The following is a 21301-nucleotide window of genomic DNA, read 5'->3' on the forward strand; positions in this document are numbered from 1 at the left end:
CCAAGATGGGCAGTTTAGGGTGAGAGGTGTTAGGTTGATGGACAGGCTTAGGGAGGTTTAAATCTGTGGCCGGGCAGGGGAAAGCTAGGGGCTGTGCGTTTCTGGGGGCATGGAGCTGTGTAAAAAGAGAGCAAAACATGAGTGGATTTATAAAGACAGGAAACCCTACTCATGTTCCTAAGAAAAGGAGAAAGGGTTGGTAGTGAAAGCATACCTGATTACTAGAGAGCTTAATGAATAGCAAGGATATACACATCATCATAACATTGTCACAGCTCATAAAAAAAGGAAAATAAACATTAACAAAAACCAAAAAGGACATAAAATCTTCACAAATGTCTCAACAGTATTTAAAAATAAAAGGAGAAAAGGTTGTTCAGGCGTTCGTCGCATGTAAATAGTGCAAGACAACGTCAACTGCTACAGTGAGGCACAATGTACATATATGTGGGGTTTATATAGGTTTTGCCAGTTACATCACTATTGAGCAAGTTATAGAAATGAACAGATGTAACTCATACTTGCGCGTCCTTTTGTCAGAAGTGATGGCAGCGGTGTGGATCAATGGCTTTGTTAATGGGCAAGAAGCAACAGTTTACTCAGTGTCTATTTACATATCAGCAAATGCCAGCAAATCATTAAAAAAAACTGCAGCGAGAAAGGGGAAAAAATATACTGATGCATTAATTACAGTTAATCTCAAGGAAGTGCAAAGTTGTGACAGCGAACGCCTTGAACAATCTCTTCTTACGTCTTTTGTACAAGCTGGTAATATCAATTCATCTCAACATTAACTGGATAAAAATTTAGCCTTAGTTTACAATACAATCTTTTTTTTCTGATCATAATTTACTGATCATAATTTACTCTTCGTACAAAAAACGCCAGAAAACAGGTCTTTTGTGGTTCATATACAATCATGTAAAGACTGAGTCTAGATTTCTATTCTGTACAAACACTTGTGAAAAAAAAACCCACGGCTTTGTGTATGGAATTTATGGCTGGGGAAAGTCACTACTGGCCTCAGTGCTACAGATCTGCCTGCAAATTACATGTGGTGTGTGTGTGTGTGTGTGTGTGTGTGTGTGTGTGTGTGTGTGTGGGGAGCTGGATGGCAACTCCTGACAGTGAGAGGAATGCTGGTTTTATTCCTGTGTATCGGCCATTACTCGCTGTCCCTGCCCTAAAAGCAATCAAGACAAATACTGGTAATAGCCCCCCCACTCCCCAATCGCTTTGCCCATCAGCCTAAATCCCCTCACCGCTTGGTCAAAAAAAACAAAACAAAAACAAAAAAGGTGACGCATGGGCCACATGAGCTCCTAAGCACAAGACTAACCTAACAGCTATACAGGCTGGGGTGAAATTGTCAGCAAACAGGATGGTAGCATCTATCAAATTTTCACATCGTGGCTTTTCAGCACTACACACCATCTGTGTGAAACATCAAATCTAAGCTCGGGATTCTTGTTTTCTAGGCATCTGTGGATTTTGGTAGCAGTACCAGGTCCAGGGTCAGAGGTGTAGACTATCTTGTAGCACCACGGGAGGCCATGACTACACAAAAGGCCTCAGCACCACAGTATGACAGCAGGAAATCTCACCTCATACGAGCTGCGCTACATCCGCCTCCTGGGATACTTAAACTACCAGCAAAAAGCTGCTCTAATCCCAACACATCTGCCTCAACAAATGTGTGTATCCTAGAAAACCAATCATGTAAGCTGGCTGCCCAAACTGTAGGGGATAACTAGCACAAGCAAAGGATGGAGTATTGAGACTGACAAGTCTGCTGTCTTTGCTGGTTTCAGGTTTATACAGGACAGACAGACATGCAGACCATCAGCCATGGAGCTCTTCAGTGGAAAGTCATTTCCTTCAGCCAAAATAAAAAAAAAAGTATCCCCCCTCACTCTTAAACCAAACAGTGCCCTAAGTGACAAATATGAATGAGCTACCATCCCTTCTCATTTTAAAAGACAGAAGCAAAGTGTGTAGGGTTGGTGGATCTTGAGAACAAAGGGGAGTCCAAAAACAAAATATGGTACACAAACAGGACTGAATTGAGCAGTTAAAAACAAAACAAACAAAAAAAAAGAAAAATATAGAATATCTATAACATTATACGAAATCCCTGTCAGCCAGACCTCACTGTATGAATATTTTACAGGTTGTGTTTTTATGTCTTCCTCCTTCAGTTTGGTGGAGGGAAGAGCTGGTAGTGGGAGGAAGGAGGAGGGTTGAGAGGGAGAGGCTCCCCCTGGTGGTTAGGCAGGGTCTCACTACCTGCGTGTCGGCAGATGGAGCCCATTCACCTGGGGGGGCAGGTTGGGCAGGAGCAACTCCAGCTGAGCAAAGAGGGAGAAGTGGTCAGAGGGGATGTGTGGATGTGGGCAACCGCTGACATTGTTCTCTACAAGCCAGTGGTGGTCCAAAGGGCCCAAGATACCCAGCACGTTCAGGTGAGGCTTCGAGTAGAAAATATAGTCGATGACACCCTGAGAAGAGAAATAGAGAAGTGACTTTTGCATAGTTTTGTGTAAGAACAGACTGGTCCTCAATATAGTTTAAAAAACAAACAAAAACAAACAAACAACAAAACAAAAAAAACAAATACATTTAATATAAAAAAAAAAACAAAACACCACATATGTGTAATTACCTTAAAATCGAAGGTGTAGTTGGTATAAGGCATCAGGCCGTTCTCATAGGCGGTCTTTAACTTGAAGCCATGGGTGATCCTGCCATTAGACGTGCTGTTCTTGCCATTGCAATTGAATTTGGTCAGACAGTCGCTGTAACGGAGCTCCTTGAAGTCCTTGTGTGTGCAGTCCACTCCACCAGTACTCAGGTACTCCACTACGCCTGAACAGAGAAGAACTGAACCATCAGCATTTAAAAACAAAAAAAACAGATGATGATGACGTCAACGACAACAACTTATCCCACTAAAATATTGTTAAAAATAAAACAGGTGGAACATGGACCATTTTTTATTAGTTAAGAAAAAATACACCGTTTGCAAAGGAATTTGTGAGACTCCATTATTATTTCAACTCAAATTTGACTATAGTAAAAAACTTATAGCAAAAATATATTGCACTACTGTATGCAGTGAGCAGGCTAACAATTCTGTTCACCACCACAAAAAGGCAAATACTGATGTAATTTATGTTTTTATGAATGCCAAACAATTATTTTCATCTATTTATCCAATTATAATCAAACCCATTCTCAATTGCAAGGCAAGAGAAAATTAGGCAAAACAAGGTTGTCAGCATCTTTAAAACATGCCAGATTTAACCATCCTTTACTCGCTTCACTGAGATATGTTCGGCAGCAACAACATTAATCAGCTGTTAACATAAACTCAGCACTTCACTGGAGGCACCTCAAACACTTTTTTCAAATTTATTTTAAAAAAAATTTTTAAATTGTATTTTATGAACAATCGGTGCACTCGAAGTAAAACATTTTCTTAAGAGCAGGTCGAGTACAGCCTACTTACCCGAGTCAGGCAAGGAGTTGAGGTCAGCGCACAGCACCAGTGGAATGGCATTAGTCTCGCCAGAAACAGAGGACAACTTGAGGCTGCGTGTGGCCTTATCCACTATGCTTTTCACCTCTGACAGGAACATCATGGTCTGGACCAGCTTGACATCAGAATACTCTGGGTCCCAGTGCATGTGAGCATTGGCTACAAGGAGCAGCTGCTTTTCCATGCCATGGAGAGACTTACCAGCTGAAATGAGTGGCAGAGAAAGAAGGGTGGGGTGGGGCATTTATTAACAGGCATGTTTAACAGGGCAAAGGGGTACTAAGAGCATTAGGACAAACTGAACACATTGCCCTTGGCATAATCATCACCAAAATCCTCTGCAATACCTCTCGAATAAAATTCAGCGAGAAGATGAATTTGTAGTACAAAGGGCTGATCTTAACTGTCTACTCACAGGAGAGCTCCATCATCTCTTTGCGGACCTCAAGCAGTACAGCTACCCCAATGTTATCCTTTGTCATCACCCTGTTCAGCATAGCCTCTGAGCCCTCGGAGTTAGCCATGGCCAGCTGGTTAAACTCCACTGTGTGCTTCTGCACTGCACTGAACCTAAAGGCAAACGGGGAAAAAGAACTACTTAAAGCACTTTCTAAGCAGAGATGAGCAGAAATAATAAATAGAAAAGTCATAATAAGTTGGAAATACAAAGTATTAAGAGGTCCATAGAAATCAAAACCTGACATATTTGGCATTTCTCACATTCAGGGTTATGACTTTGCTATTGTGGACCATATTTTGTGCGATACTGGCAGTCTTGCCTTGGGGGGTCCAGTTCAAAATGCACAGCTGAATAGAGCCTACCCACCAACATATTGTTTGCAATCAAACTAAAATAAAATTAAAAACAAAATCCATAAATATTGTATCGGTCTGAATGCTACAAAGAAATAAGAATACTTTTCCTCTGACTCTACACAAAACTGGATGGCTTTAGACTTGGGAACTAACTGAAAAGCGCTCAGCCTTGTTTGGGAACCCACGTTTCATAACTATGAGGATTCACACAAAAATTTAGGTCATTGTGAAAGCACAAGAGTGCAAGTGGTTAGAAGAACCAAGATGATGATCTGGATGTGAGAGCAGCCAAATATCAATTAGGTAAGGTTTCTCATTTCATGGTCCTGCTATCAGAAGCTTTTGATCACCTTACTAAAGGAGTTCAGATAAGATAAGATGACCTTTATTAGTCCCACAGGTGGGAAATTTGTTTTGTTACAGCAAAAGTGCAAAGTTATGTAGCAGAAATTAGAAAACACTGGAATGCAATAAAATAAAATATAATACTATATACAATAGAATAAAATATAATACTATATACAATAGAATAAAATATAATACTATATACAATAGAATAAAATAGAATAATATATACAATAGAATAAAATAGAAATACTATATACAACTGAGTAGGAAAATACAAAAATACAACTTCGTGAGTACAAGAATTGCACATATAGCAGTCTTATTGCACATGTGTGGGTTTGTGTGTTTGACCTCAAACAGGACCTCAAACCTGAGAGGTTGGGGTTAAAATTATACATGAATGGTGTGTATTATATAATTATTTATTCTTTTAAACTTCACTGACTGTGTGCATTCTCTGGTAAATCACAACTTCTCTAAAAGAGACAACTGGAGGTGAGCAACAACTATTTGAATGCTAATAAAAGCTACATGTAAAGCTTTTCTTGTCTCTAGAACAGTTTTAACAAAATGTTAAAAGGTTTATCGTTTCAGTTTAACCGTTTGTTGCACATATTGTCTTTATGATGGAACTTTTTGACAGTGATAAAAACATTACTACTATTAGGTGCTATATGAATAAACCTTTTAGCTTTAACGCAAGCATTACTAAAGACAAACTACATTAACCACTAAAGAGTGAAACAAAACTACACATACCAAAAGAATAGTTTCACTTCAAGTTGAAAACAACAGTTAAACTTTAAGTTAAGCTAAAGCTAGATTAGCCTTTTTGGTAATTGCATTATACGGCTGATGGCATCACTGTCTGGAGACTACAATAAAAACTTAATAGACTTTCTCCTTTGAAGTGAAGTTAAACTGATAAGATATGCATAGCAATACTTAAGCATAGGTTACAGTGTCCCAGTGTAATAGACTGGATTTTGAGTGAAAGGTTTACAACATGATATTTCATTTCTTTCTGAGAACTACTGCATCCACTTTGTGGACACTAGAGACAACCCAAAAGGAACATCGGTCACTCAGACAACAGCAGTAGGTGACGTCAGGTTTAATTGAGATTGTTTTATCACTAAGCTAAGCACTGGCTAACAAGTATTAGTGAATATAGTGAAGCAGTTTCAATCTAATTCACCACAGGAACTCAAATCACTGCGAGCTATTCTTAAACCAAGAAATAGTTGCCACAGGACAAAAACTATAGACACATACTTTTCTGTCCTGTAAAAAATTGCACATCCATCCACGTGCTTTCGATCCGACTCAGACATAGTTCTGGCTCGTGACTTTGGACTGAAGAACCCGTCATATCCTTGCTCCTTCAGCTCTGGCAAGAAGAAATTGTAGTACTGCTCTGTCTCAACTTCCTGCAATTAACAGCAAAAAACAAGTTCCAGGGTGAACAGGAAAGGCTGTTATTCATGGAAGTACATCAGTTAACCCCCTCTAAATATAAGGCCATCTGGCTACATTAGCCATCTATTAACAGGATGGGTAAGAGACAGCGTGTGATAAAATAGCCATGAAAATCTGCATAATATAATAACTAATGGTGATCTTTGGGGATGACACTGATGAATAGGAGAAACATCTTTGTGCAAGACATAATTTAAAGAGCTCCCAATTAACACTTCTTGGGGTATGTACACATTTGAAATGCAATACTATTCCCACCTTTTTATTCTTTTATATCTAAAATTTCCAAAACTCAGTTTGTATGTTTTATCGGGGTTTTTTGGGGGGGTTTCTTTCTTCTTCTTCTCACAAAAAAAGTATAACATTTTAATTTGACGCAGACTAGAGTTTACATATTAAAGTCTTTTCTGTTTTAAAATCTGGTTTTGAGCTTACACATTTTTACAAATGTAAAAACTAAATTACAACATTAATAATAAAACTGAAAGTGATACCAGAAGATTCAGGTTCAAGGAAAGTAAGACAATAATTTAACCTACATGTCCATTGAATAAGTATCATCTGAAAACATCACAAATCTCTGATTATTAGAACTGGTAGTCAATTCAGTATGGATGATCATGCACTAAATTAAATGGGCCAGGCTTGGAAGAGATTCGCAGAAACCAATACAAGTCTCTCCAGCTTGTATAGTTTTGCCTTTTAGCCGACATGACCCCTCCCAAGAATAGCTGCTACATCCATAACAAAACAGTGCAAAACTAGTTTTGCTTCACTCAGTATATGTGCTTGTCTTTACCCCTCGGCGGTCCTAAGGGCTGACAGATTGCAAAGCAAATAAAAACCCATCTAGTGGTGTCTTTATAATGAACAGGTGGCGTCTGAGCTAACGTGGTGCATTTAAAAAAAATAAAAAATTAAAATAAAATGGATAACAAACAAATGGATAAAAACATAATGAATTAGGCCTCTAACAAACACAAAGATCACTAGTTCCAATAGAAGCACCTGAATATTTAGCTGCAAACAAAGGTCTAATCTAAGCACTCAACCACAAAAGAAAAGTTTGCAATTTGTTGACACTGTCCATTAGACTGAACACATCACAATTTTCAAAACTGTCAACTGAACATAGTACTCTAATAAGAGTGTTAGCATAACAGTTTAAATGTGATATTGTTAAAATAATGAGTGACAGAATTTTGTGTTTGTGTGTGGTCATGAGAAAATTTTAGACCAATTTCTTGGATCCATTTGATAGAAAACAAAATGGAAACAATTAAGAGCCAGTGAAAGAAACTATGACATCTCTCACCTGCAAGCTGATGATGTCTGCATTGCAGCCCATGATCTCCTGCATTATGGATTTTTTCCTGTACTCCCAGTTTAGAGCCCAAGTGGGACAATAGCCATATAGCTGACGTGTGGCATACTTATCACACAGCACATTGTAGCACATCACAGAGAACAATGCTGAGGAGACAAACAGGAGAAAAACGAACAAAAACATCTTAACTGTGCACACAGTTACAATTAAAAATTCATTAAAAACAAAACAACAACAACAAAAGAACCACAAATCTGCAGTTGCTTGCAACAGTAAAAGAAAATAAAATGCTGAGTAAATCTCATCATTACGGAAAGCACCAAAATCAACTACCAATACTTCTTCAAACCAGGAATCAGATCAGCCGTTCTTTTTGACTCATTTGTTTTGCTTTGCTTCAGCAACCGAAACAATGCTTATACACTAGACTAAACACAAGTGGCAGAGCTTCTGCTCTAGAAAGAGGGGCGACACTAAATTTCACACCAAACAGATTATAAATTTGTGCACCTTTCAGATCATAGGAAACATTCAGCATGTTTGTGTCAAACTGGGCATTTTCTTGATGATCAGATACATGCGAATGGCAGTCAGTTTATGTGGGTGCAAGCTGGATCCATACTAAACTACATCAAACTTTGGTTTGCAAACTTTGTACTTTACATAACTGTAGCTTCCAGACTTGATGTCATAGTTTACAAATCCACTACCAAATGTTGTAACCTGATGACGCAGTCTTCTCTGGACTGTATACTACTATGAGGACACTTGTGCGCAGTGTACATCTTTAACAGGTCTGAGCTGTCTAAATGAGTTGCAGTCTGAACCGCTCTTTTAGGATCTACCAAATATTTGTGGTTTAAAGCCACAGTGCTCAACTGATCACTGCATTGCATACCATCCTGAAACTCACAACCACACAAGACAAAAACCATACAGGTACTTCTGTTCAAAGTCATGTTGTGTGTATTTTGTTCTTACCCGAGGGCCGTGCTCGATCAGTTTCCTGGAGTGTAATCCACGACCGGGGTGGGGGTTGTTCTGTTGGCACTGAGTTTATGGAAAATGGTTCAGCATAGGTATCAACATATTGTCAAACAGGGATTTATTTAAAGAAAACAAACAAACAAACAAAAACAAAACCACACACACTACATGATCTGTTGAGCCTGCTTACTGATTTACCTTTTCAGTAAAAATGACAACATATGCTGAAACTTCTCACAAAAGCAAGAGAGAGAACACTCACTGCGCTTTATAGCCCCCGCCAGATTGTCTAACAAGTAGCTCAGCAGCCTCCGCGTGCCATCAGGTTCCTGGTAGAGGCTCAGAATTTCTTGTGCAAGTGGGTTTCCTGTTGAAGGAAAAGCAAATCAAAGCTAAATCATCAGTGTTTCCCCTACCCGAGACCTCCTGGGCCCCCAAATAAACATAGGAGGAAAAAAATAAATAAAAAATGTAGACAGAAAAAAAAGAAAAAAGAAAAAAGGATACATTTATTTTGTACATGTCATTACCAATGAGCATTTGTTCACTTCCGCTTGAGTCTGAACTGTACACGTGTTTAACCATGTACTTCACTGAAATTGTACAACCCCTAACCACCCACCCACACGAGGGAATCAGGATAATGTTACTCAAGTGGAACACTTGTTAGGTTACTGTACATGCAATGAAATGTTGCCAACAGCAGTTACTCTGTCTAAAACAACAGCATGTATGACCCCATTTCAAGTTTGTCTTTAATAACAGAAGAAAATGATAACATAAACATCAGTTGCCACCACTGCCAATTCACCCTCTACTGTTGCTGCATCCTTAGAGAAATAAAAATACACCTTATAATATCGAGGGATTTCCAGTCCAGAATGGCTACAAAAACATTGAAGAGCCACTCACCTTTCAACCCCAGTGTTTGTAACTGAAAGAGTTTCCCCAATTCAAATGGCAGAACCCGCAACTGGTTGTTATTTAAAAGCAGTTCCCTGTGGAGGGCAGATGGGAAGTGGATCATTAGAAACTAAACTTCTAAGATTAAAAATAAATACATAAAACTCTTTGTCTTTCAAAAACATTTTCCGAAAGTCGTCATTTAAAAATACAAGCATTACTTGACAGTGTTAAAATGATTATGAATGCAGCCTTTTAAATTAAAGTGAGACATTTCAACAGATGGGACAAGAGTGACAACAGTGGTAAAAATCAGCAGCTGGTCATTGCAGAGAGAGAGAGAGAGAGAGAGAGAGAGAGAGAGAGTGTGTGTGTGTGTGTGTGTGTATGTGTATATATATATATATATATATATATATATATATATATTTTTTTTTTTTTTTTTTTTTTTAATTAAAGTAAGGTATGAAGAAAATAGTCCTTTATAACCCAATTTAGGATACAGGTTTATCACTTACCTGAGAGACACCATGTTGCCGAGCTCTGCCGGCAGGCTCCTGATCTTATTGGATGAGAGATCCAGGTACACCAGGTTGTGTAGTTTGGCAATGTCTGGCGGGATGCGTGACAGTGAGTTGTCACTGAGGTGCAGGGCAGTGAGGTGGGTCAGAGACCACAGGGCTGTGCTGAGACTCCTTACTCTGCCTGTGGCGAAAATGGGGAAAAGGCCAAACAGGACAATAAGTCCAAGAATCCAACGCCATTTTCACAAAGATAAATGTGAAAGAAAACTGTCCCCCATTGATATGAATAAGTCAAAACAGGTGAGCTGATTTCACAGTGGAAAAACAAAAAAACAAACAAACATGTTTGCAATATTTCTCTTTGATAGTGAGGATTTAGTAATTACTTGTGTGCAGCTGTGCAAAGCAATGGAAAAAAATATGTGAGAGGAAAATAAATTTAAAAACCCCCAAATGATTTATCTACACAAGCAGAAGATACTCACCACTGATTTCCAGCTCAGCCCAGTATGACTTCTTCCCATTTGCTGCCTCCTCACTGGACATAATTGTGTACATCCGCCTGGGATCCGGCGGGTCATATTTTTCCTTGGGCATTCCTATAACACTAGAGAAATAATTTATATTTTAATTAACCAACAACTAAAAGTATACTAAAAATGAAGTTCATGCTCATAAATGTAGCCTGAAATAATCCAAAGTAAGTTTGAAGTGATGTGTCTCGCTCATCAGGTTAGCCCAGGTGACTGTAGCGACCACCAAGATGTGATTAAAGTCATAAGTTTCCATTTACTGATTATAAAGCAATGAGTTTCCTTCATATGGAGCTGTTAAAATGTCAACAGCTCCCTATAAAGACCGTGATTTCGCTTGAGTTACATAATTTAACAGCGTAAAATAATTACAACTGTAGAGCCATATTTTCCACGCCAACTTGAAAAACTAGGCTCTTAACAGTGTGAAGCTTTAATTTGTGCAATAATTAAACCACATTTGTAAAAATTAGGTTAGCACATTTTTCCTCTCAGTGACGCTAACTGATTAGTCTAGCTTAACCTAATTAGGCAGCTATCGAACTACACATAACAGACGCTAGTTAACAAACTAGCTCGCTTGCTAACTAGCACGACGGAAAACAGACAAACAAAATTTACCAGTTAGCCGACGCTAACGCCCTTTTCAAGTGGGTAAATGGATAATACACTAAATAATATTAAAAGATACCATGCAGTCTCGCTTTATATAATACCAAAGCACTGAGTTGCGCATAAACACTAGGCCACGCAACAACGCATTAGTTAGCTGTCATTAGCTAGCTTCCACTAGCAAGAAGCACTATCACGGAGATAAACAGAGAGGAACCCAATGCACACAAAGCGACAAAGCTGGACTTGAAAGCAATTTTGAGCTATTTAGCTTAGCTTGTGTTAGCTTATTGGCTAAAAGCTAACATCCTAATTATGTGAAGCTGACCACTTCCTATTAAATAAGTGTTATTTCGGAAAATTACGGCAGCACTTCTAACATTCCGCATAAGATTTTGGTCAATTGGGTGAAAATGGGTGAGTTAAAACAGAAAGGATTCAATTTTTACCTGCAAGAGCATACCAAATCGCGAGGACGACTGCGTGTTCTCTTTTGTTTTCTAGCTACTTCTCACCCGTTTCCGCTGCTGTATCATGGCGACTGTAAGGATTTTTTTTCCTGTGCCGATAACGGCGCCTGATCTTATTGGTCAGCGTGTGGAAGGTCCAACCAGCTGTTGAACCACAATAAATATCAAGTGAGGAATGATGGACCTTGAGATGGAGCGACAAAATGCCATTATTCACTTTACTGTGGCTTATCTAGAAATCATGCTCAATCAAGCACAATGATTATCACGTATTGTGTACTCTATCGGCATAATGATGTAATGCTTGCATCTGTGTGGAAGTAAATTACACACAATGACAAAACTTTTCATAGAAAAAGGCAATATAATTTATTGAGAAAAGTGAGTTCTTCAATTAGTTTGACTTAATTAGGCCAAACAAAGAGAGCCACATTTTTATACAAAAAAATAAAATAAAAATAAAGGTCACCAACATGTAGCCACACATCTGAAAGCACATTGATTTGCTCTCCTGATATGTAGACTGTAGTATTGATATTTTAACCTTTATATATATATATATATATATATATATATATATATATATATATATATATATATATATATATATATATATATATATATATATATATATATATATATATATATAGTTTATTAGTTTACCTACAAAATAAGCACCAATATGAAACGTGAAACACAGACTCTTTTATTTAACACTGACAGACATCTAGGAGATGATCCTGTAGATAAGTTAAGGACTCTTCCACATGGAGAGGTAAAGCTTGGTCGAGGTCAGCCTGAGATCTGGACAGAAAGGCTTCAACGGCTTCCTGAACGGCAGGTCGTGATACCCTGTCATCAGGCTTATAGACTGACATGCCAACTCTGCCTCTGGGCTCTGTTAATGAGTTGCAGAGATAGCCTGTGGATAACAGATAACATAAATTAGGAGGACACACAAACAAACATTGTAGAGTTAGACAGTTGATTGACTTATTGTTACAGTGGAGGATGTGGTACACTGGGTACAAAAAAGTGACTGTAACCTATGTTTTAGAGGCATTCACCAGGAAATGCAATGACAGTGATTTAAAAAAAAACATCACAGGGCAATAATGCCACAAACAACAGTGCAAACAAGACTCCTGTCAGCAGGAAATGTGCAAGCTCATCCAATAGGCACATATTACAATTTTTAATCTATTTATTTACCTGCCTCTATAATTTGCTAAATACTGAAAAAGCTGATAACGCTGTGTACAACAAACATTTATTGTATCAATGCAAAATTGCCCTCATTGTCGCCATCAACAATCATCTTGTCTTCAATATTATATACTTCATAGGAGACCATTTATCTACCACAGCTGCAGATACTGCGAAGCAATTTCCAGCTGTTTACCAAAATCTCACCTTTCATTGCTTTGTTATAGCTGAGCAGCAACATCCAGAGGAGATGCACCAACTCCTCCCACTTGAGCCACTTTTCAGTGCCATCCTAGAGATTACAGACATTAATCAGTGGCATTGAATCATCGTTTATGGTCACTTGTTTTGTTTTGTTTTATTTCTCTCAAAAAAATTAAATAGAACAAGAAACAAGAATCACAAATTTGTGACTTGAAAACATCAACAAGAAGCTGTCTGCGTCTCTAAAGTGAAGATCACGATGATATAAATCATTCCCATAGTATACTCAATTACAGGCTCACAATTATGTTTATTTTGAGGCTTTATTAATATACAGATGTTAACAGTAGCTGATGCTTTTTTCATTGTCCAATAATAGAATTTGGAAAAAACATGCAAATGAGGACACAGCACACTTTATTTGGTTGTATTAAATGCAGTATACTGGTACACAAAAAGTAGGCCTGAATTAAAGACTTGGTCATGTTAGCCACATTAGCCATGCACTGTTCTGTGGGAACAGTACTATTGAGATAATGATGGCAGACTGTGAGGCAACTAGATTTAGCTGGCTAAATGTTGTTTAATCCTAAGCCAAAGCTGCCACTATAAATAAGAAACACAAGTCTAGTGTTTCAGGCAGTGTATCAACAGTTTCCTTTCAAGAGAAGACAACATAACGTTGCAAACTTTGGGAAAATCTACACAAGGTAAATAGCACACACTAAAGAACAGTGGAAACCCCTCCCCCAAAAACATATTCTGGGAACTAAAGTACTGTAAAGAAGTTGGCCAATGACATAAAAATGAAGATAACAATCAGGAATGTAATATTCACCATAGGGTCTGGTGCTACAGTGCAGTGTTTTAGAAAGTGAAGCAGCAGACTGAGCGACATGGGCAGTGAGATTTTCACTGGGCATGCATAGTCCAGCAGATGTTCCAACAGCTTACATCTCAGCAGCTTACTCTGTAGGCTCTCCAACAACAACATCCTGGGAGTCAAAAACAGATCAGTCAAAGGCAGCTTGAAAAACTGGTGGGAAAAAAGGGTCAACCTTGCTATTAGAATAAATATATGTTTGCTTATATAATTTACTTAATTGATGTACTTACAAGATTTAAATATATTTCCATTAAAGCAATGCAATGAAAACACAATTATTTATTTTTCCATACAAACAGCCCTTTATTTAGTTTAAGTGAGGAGTTTCTATAATACAGACAGGTAAATTTTGTTTGTGATGATATTACCACTCATTACCACAAACAAGCAATATTTGGGCTGCAAAGGCAAGTACCCAGCAACATAGGCAAAGTAATAGGATAGGACAACAGGAAGCACTGTTGAGCCTACAGTGGAAAAACGCCAAAAAAAAAAAAAAGCCTGGAGACTTTTCAAATAAGGATTATAATGTTTTTAAAAAAGTGCCCTACAGGGAGGATAACTACAGAAATACTTAAAAAAAGAAAAATTGATTTCTGGCTTCTTGTATTTCCACTTTCCACTTCACATTTTAGTAAGCTCCTTTTCTGTTTTGCTAAGAGTTCAAATGATTCAAGGTAAAAATGTAAAAATGTTCGCGTAAAAATTAAAAATAAAGTACTCATCATTCCATAAATTCTGATAGAAAATGGAATGAAAAACATTTACAGACTACTGAGCAAAAATAACGTGATTTAGTCTAGTAGATTTTTCCCTACACCATTAAATATTCTGAACACACGTCTCCTCCTCACCTGTGAGCTCGTAGGGGCACGTTACTGATGAGCATATGGAAGAGCTCTTGGGACAGCTTGGCAGAGGTTAGAGCAGGAGAACAATCCACCTCCAGAGCCAGAGAAAGCATCCTTTGCAAGCAAGACACCATTCTGTAGGAGACAGAGACATACACTTTAAAAAGCAGACAGAAATTGGAATTGTTAAAACCTTTCATAGTTTTAGCTCTGTATGCCAACACAGCAGATTTTAAATCAAACAGTCGAGATGCATTTTCAGTCCTGACTTTAAGGGGTTGAAAAAATAAATAAAATACATAAACTGTAGTCCTGGAAAATTACAGCTGAGAATATAAACTTCAAATGCATATATAATGTTTTGTTACAAATTTTTTGTGGTGGTGTAAAAAGCCAAAATCACACCACTAAATCACTGTCTAAACATTTCTATAGCTAACTGTGACATACATGCAAATCAGTTGTTTATTCTGCTCAAACTACCACTTCTTTATTTAAGAACAATTTATTCTAATTCACCTCATATATTCTCTTTCTTGGGTCGTTTCTCTACCCTTTCCATGCTCTGTTGATTTCATAATGGCAGAAAACAGCCATTTGATGACCTCCCTGTAAAAAAAAAAAAAAAAAAAAATTAAAAAAAAGATATCAAAAATGACTTTAAATATGATACTTATAAAGAAAATGGCAAAATAATTAAAACAATCTGGTTTGTCACTGGGTGTATGTGATAATTATTTGTTGTCAATTGTATGAGTATTATACTTGATGAAAGATGTCATCATTAAAACTGTGAATGACCATTTGTGTCAACTAAACCTGAGTATTTTTGTTTGTTTTTGTATAAATGACGGTAGGTTAAAAATGAAAAAAACACCTCTCTTCTTAACAAAACATTTGCTTCCATACTGTTAAAACAAACCCAGCAGAATATCTTCACAGAAGAAAGTTTTACCCAGGCCTCCATCATAAACTCGCCAAGTAAGGGTATCCAACCTCAATGATATACAATCAAACTCAAGTGCTTATGTCCAAAGTTACCCATGTTTATAATACAGGTTGGCTATCATGCTCACCTAACCCGGGGAAACTGCTGATCACACGACAATGTTGCCTTTGCTATCGAATGGTGCAAGGAGGATGTAGAGCATTTGGCCCGAAAGTCGTCCTCCAAAGTCTGCACAATGTACTCCAGGAACATGCGCACCACATCACACCGATGCCTTTGTGTGTGCTCCTAAGGAGGCAAAAGGTTAGCAAGTAGGGAAATGATATTGGGCTGCAAATGTCTGCATTTTAGAGCAGATTGAAAACAAAAACAGCCTGACAAACAAGGTGAAACAAGCAAGCAAACTCAAAATGTTTGACTAGTAATGGGACTGCAAATGTTTTTCACCATTGCAACTAAATTATTTTCAATATGCTCTTGTTCATAGAGTTTTTGGATAAACTTCGTAAATCAGTACCTCATCGGTCATGACTGAGGTCAGTAACTCCCAATCCCACGGAACTGTGTTTTTATCAACCATGTGGTGCCTGCAATCACACAACATTCTTAGTCTAAGACATTCAAAGACCAAAAAGCAAGTGACAATTTGTAAGATATAGACTATGCAATTTAAACATACTCATCAAACTCATATTGCTACAGTCTCTTTACCTTTGTGACCTCATCAGGAGCTTAAAAGCCTGCACGCAGAGGTGATGAGGAGACTGTAGGTCGAGCAGAATGCCGTGGAGTAGGTGTGAGGTGATATCTCTGGGGGGATAGTAACCAGGCTGTAGTAGGTCAGACAAAAGCTGCAAAGTACCTTCTGGATAGTTCTCGTCAATCGTACTGTAAACCAGACTCAGACTCTGGCGACATAGCACCTCGGGAGTTACAAAATCTTCATCATCCTCTTCAAACTATGGAAAGAAAATGCACTTGCTTCAGCATTTGATCAGTTAATGAGGGTACCAGGAAATACAAATATAGATATCTGGGCAGCAGTCTCTCACCATTGCTTTTTGAGATGTTCCAGCTAGTAATTTCCTGAGTGTAGATGGGCACACAAAATGTCTATCCTCTCTACTGACCGCCCTGCAGTCCATGGTCTCTTCATTCATGTCTTCTCCATCACTTTCATCTTCCCATGGGAAAGACCCTGGACTGTAAAGTCCAAGATCTCCCTTGTACGTCTCAGTCTCCAACTGCCATTCAGGCGTATCTTCAGCTGATTCGGATCTAGGAGATGACTCAGCAGGGCTCTTTCGACTATGAGATATAGGACTTGTATTGGAGGGAGGGTCAGGCTCAAAAGGCTCAGAAGAGTTTGATGCAGTAGTAGGAGAGAAGGGGGATGAGTTACCAGAGCTGCAGGGTTGTCTAGATTTTTCTAATTTTGGCTGATTCAGGTCAGAACAGGGGGATTCCATTTGAGCTTCGTCCTGTGATGACGATGCCAAATCTATGGATGTAATAGGTAGAGCTGAACTAACTCCATCGCTCGGACCATCGTGTATGTCCTGTGATGAAGATGCCAAATCTATGGATGTAATGGGTAGAGCTGAACTAACTCCATCGCTCGGACCATCGTGTATGCTATGCTCTTTTGAACTTGCAACAGAGTTTTCTCCCACTGAGCGAGGAGAATCTGCAGGGCTATGTAGGTGCTGTGGTTCATCATCTTGTACCTGTGTGTTTGTACATTCCTCACTGTTGTTTTCTTGTCCATCCTTAGGAGGAGACACATCAAACAAAGGCCCAACGTTAGAAACGTTTGGAGTCGTAGTTGTACTTAAATTACTATTGCAACAAGGTGCTTCACCATGACTGTTCAGAGACATTTGAGTACAATCTTTGGTCACATAGACAGAACACTTTGAGGTTTTCAGTTCTGCAACATGTGTTTCTAGAAAAGGCAATCGTTTCAACTTTACAGCTGGTGTGTTAGGACAGGGGGCTGCTTTATTGTCTTTTTTTGGATGTTGTGTTTCAGGTATTTGAGGATTTAGACGTCTCTGCTTTGGTTTTGGGTCATCACAGTCCTGCTGTGGAGCACAAACAACGGAGTCCGTCAAAGGCGTTTTTTGGTTATTAAAATCTTGACTTTGTGAGATGTGATTTAAATTTGTATTTGTGTTTTTTGATTGACAGTCATCTGGTGGTAAATTCTCTGTCTCCTGCTCTGTTTCATTTTCAGTCAAGTCTACTAATGCTGTGCCAGTGCCATTTTGCCTTCTCCGTAGCTCTGGAAGAGTCCATCTTGGATCTGTGAGGTCAATATAATTCTAAAAAAAAAAAGGAAAAGATAATTATTAAAAAATTAATATTAAATCAAATATAACCTTTGATTGGTTTTTTTTTTTTTTTTCATTTCTGAAAGAAATAGGGGGAAGAAGGAAAATCATCCTTACCTTACTTCTAAAAGATTATTTAGCTTTTGTAACTATGTACCACTTTATCTTATTATAACAGGTCTTATTAATATTGAATTATTCCTGAAGAAAACTACAGAAATTACAAGAAAACTTGCTCAGAGAATTTAGGATACACTGAAGGTGGTCATACCAAATAGTGTCTGTAATTATTCAGACTTTATTTTACCTGACTTACCTTTAAGCTTTCTCACCAGTCCCTCAACATAAGCTTAAAAAATACTCTCTCCATTTAATTACATATTCATCTTCTGTGAGCTTCAGTTACAGTTATAATAGTAATATTTCAAATGCATAATATCTAACCACCTCCACAAATGTCAGCCAATGGTTTTGGTAGCGGTTTCAATCAACTCCATCAAAGGCAAGAAAAGTTTAACTGGTGACTTCCAGTCACCAGCAGTTTATTTAGCTGTTGTGAAGTCTCTGAATGCCACTGACAATCTATGGTCTCTGGTTATCAACTTGCTGCTTGTCAGTTTGTGTGTGGTTGCACCTCCCCTAATCAGTTATCAGGATCTGCCCAAGTACTGACTAACCAAACTGATTACCATCTGCAACTAAATCTTCAGTTTTCTTTCTTCTTGCTATGTCAAATGCTTTAGAAAAATTGATCAACAATCCAATGCAACACTCCTTGACTAGAGATGCGATCATATAATTTACTGACTCTTATGATGCTGTCAAGGTACTACACTATATTGCCAAAAGTATTCACTTGTCTGCCCTCACACATATGAACCTGAGTGGTGGTCCTTTCTTAATCCATAGAGTTTATTATGATGTTGGTTAACCGCTTGCAGCTATAACAGCTTCAACTCTTCCGGGAAAAATTTTCCAGGAAGTTTTATAAGTGTGTTTATAGCCATTTTTGATTATTCTCCACAACTACATTTGTGAGGTCAGACACTGAAGTTGGACAAGAAGGCCTGGCTCAAACTCTCCACTCTTATTTCCCCCAAAGGTGTTCTATCAGGTTGAGGTCAGGACTCTGTGCAGTCAAGTTCTTCCACACCAAACTAACTCATCCATGTCTTTATGGTCCTTGCTTTGTGCACTGGTGCACAGTCATGTTGGAACAGGAAGGGGCCATCCCCAAACCTTTCCCACAAAATTAGGAATATGAAATTGTTCAAAATTATTTGGTATGCTGAAGAATTAAGAATACTTTGCACTGGAACTAAGAGACCGAGCCAAAGTCCTGAAGAATGATCCCACATGATAATCCCCCCTCCCCCAACCTTTACACTTGGCAAAATACAGTCAGACAAGTACATAACACGTCTCCACGGCTGTACAGTCCAGTGGTGGCATGCTTTACAACACTGCATCCAGTGCTTTGCATTGAGCTTGGTGATTTTTTTAAGGCTTGGACAAAGCTGCTCAGCCATGGAAACCTATTCCATGAAGCTCCCTTTGCACTGTTCTTGAGCTAATTGTCTAAACTGACTGCAGAAAGTTGGTGATCTCTGCCCACTACGCACCTCAGCATCCGCTGACCGCTCTGCAATTTTACGTGGTCTACCACTTCCTGGCTGAGTTGTTGTCATTCCCAATCATTTCCACTTTGTTATAATACCACTAACAGTTGACTGTGGAATATTTAGTAGCAAGGAAATTTCACAAATGGACATGTTGCACAGGTGGCATCCTATCACAGCACCACGCTGGAATTCAGATAGCTCCTGAGAGAGACCTATTCTTTCACCAGTGTTTGTACAAAAAGTCTGCATGCCATGCTTGATTTTATACACCTGTGGCCATGGAAGTGACTGAAACACCCGAATTCAATTATTTCAATTATTTGGTATAACATAACAAAGAGCTCCTTTACATAAAATATACAACAAAGATTTTGGTAGACACATTTTACTACGCAATTTAATCCGCATTAATGTTAACTATCATTCCCAGTTTCATGCACTATGAAAAAATTAAAACTATTTAGCAGCGCATTTACAGTACAGTAGTACAGTAGCAATACATTTATAAACAATAAAGACATACAGCACATACTAATGACACCATTTAAACATAAATGCTTGTTTGAGCAACAAAATTATTTTACAATAACAAAGTTATAAACAAAGCGCCAAATAACTTATTTACCTTTAAGCTAGGTTATAGCGTCTTTCACCAGTAATGTCGCTACATTTGACTTGTGCTGCTACTTGACCGCAGAGCGTTAATAAGCAGGCCGTATCTTTTAACTTTTGTTTGTTTTTTCTCTATCCAGGTGACGAGCAACAGTCTGAGAATACCTACTGAAATGTACCCTAGTTTCTACAGCAACCGAGTTTCAGTCCGCTTACCGGTGGGAGGGCGAGCTTCACGGCATCGACTTCAACCCGCACAGCGGAGAGAGGCATCGGGTCAGGCTTGGCAGTGAATGTACAGTAGGACCCGACGATCTCCACGTCGGAGTCGTCTGAGCTGAGACTGATCACATCATCCATTTCTCTTCAGTCATTCAAATTCAGCAGCCAATGCACAAAAGCATCACCTAAAGCAGACCCGTGACGGCCAGGGCAGTCCTAAACAGCCATGAGCTTCCGCCGTAGATGTCTAATTCCAATCATGTTTTGTAGAAAACACAAAATAATGCTTCCAATGAGGCGTGCAACCTTCGGCATTTCCTTGTTCAGATCGTAGATTACATGCGTCGTGTTCGGCAGGTGGGTTAAAACGTGGGTGTATCGCTACAATTCCTGGGTTGCTGTGAATTAACTACATAGAAGCTAGACGCCAAATTTGAAATCCAAACGCTTAAAATTTATTGATAATTGCAATGCAACATATGAAGTTTATGAACGCTTCCTGTTTTTTCTCCCCATAGCTTTTCTTCTATGACTGTGGCGGGTCACAACAAGCGCCATACTTGAAATGATCTCCACCTGCTGTACTGGAGTGCAACCTGCCAGCGCAGATTCTGCCTGTCCTCAAAGAAAATTAAGGACAGACAGAGATACTAAAGACAGACGAACACATCCAAAATACACCTTAATTCCTAAAGTGTGACTGGTTACAGCCAAAGGCAACGGAAACGAGAGGCCACACGTGTCTTTGGACTATCCACCTCACACGATCTTTTTCTAATTTATATTTAAATTACACTTTAAATGTGTTTTCCTCCTCGCCTCATAATGACTATCGATGCTAAATTTTAAACTAATGATCTATTTAGAATATATAAATAG

General features: G+C 38.5%; 2 protein-coding genes across 2 annotated transcripts; both read right to left on the minus strand.

The window, feature by feature from the left end:
• Positions 1–1096: 1096 nt before the first annotated feature.
• On the minus strand, positions 1097–11595 carry cnot6a (CCR4-NOT transcription complex, subunit 6a). Its single transcript, XM_085423806.1, has 12 exons — positions 11517–11595; positions 10408–10529; positions 9917–10103; positions 9408–9493; positions 8758–8862; positions 8490–8558; positions 7497–7654; positions 5978–6132; positions 3954–4108; positions 3509–3742; positions 2663–2865; positions 1097–2498 (listed from the first exon to the last, which is right to left on the minus strand). The coding sequence occupies exons 2-12, from the start codon at positions 10517–10519 to the stop codon at positions 2283–2285; spliced, it is 1680 nt and encodes a 559-aa protein (XP_085279932.1). The 5' UTR covers positions 10520–10529; positions 11517–11595; the 3' UTR covers positions 1097–2282.
• A 561-nt stretch (positions 11596–12156) lies between these two features.
• Positions 12157–20975, minus strand: simc1 (SUMO interacting motifs containing 1). Its single transcript, XM_085423815.1, has 10 exons — positions 20417–20975; positions 16686–17957; positions 16345–16592; positions 16151–16220; positions 15761–15921; positions 15204–15293; positions 14688–14819; positions 13786–13942; positions 12951–13035; positions 12157–12459 (listed from the first exon to the last, which is right to left on the minus strand). The coding sequence occupies exons 1-10, from the start codon at positions 20558–20560 to the stop codon at positions 12248–12250; spliced, it is 2571 nt and encodes an 856-aa protein (XP_085279941.1). The 5' UTR covers positions 20561–20975; the 3' UTR covers positions 12157–12247.
• Between the last annotated feature and the right edge of the window lie 326 nt (positions 20976–21301).

This window comes from Rhamphochromis longiceps, linkage group LG2 (genome assembly GCF_057381845.1).
Source record: "Rhamphochromis longiceps isolate RC_006_pf linkage group LG2, R_longiceps_female_GT1.1, whole genome shotgun sequence".
Classification (NCBI taxonomy): domain Eukaryota; kingdom Metazoa; phylum Chordata; class Actinopteri; order Cichliformes; family Cichlidae; genus Rhamphochromis; species Rhamphochromis longiceps.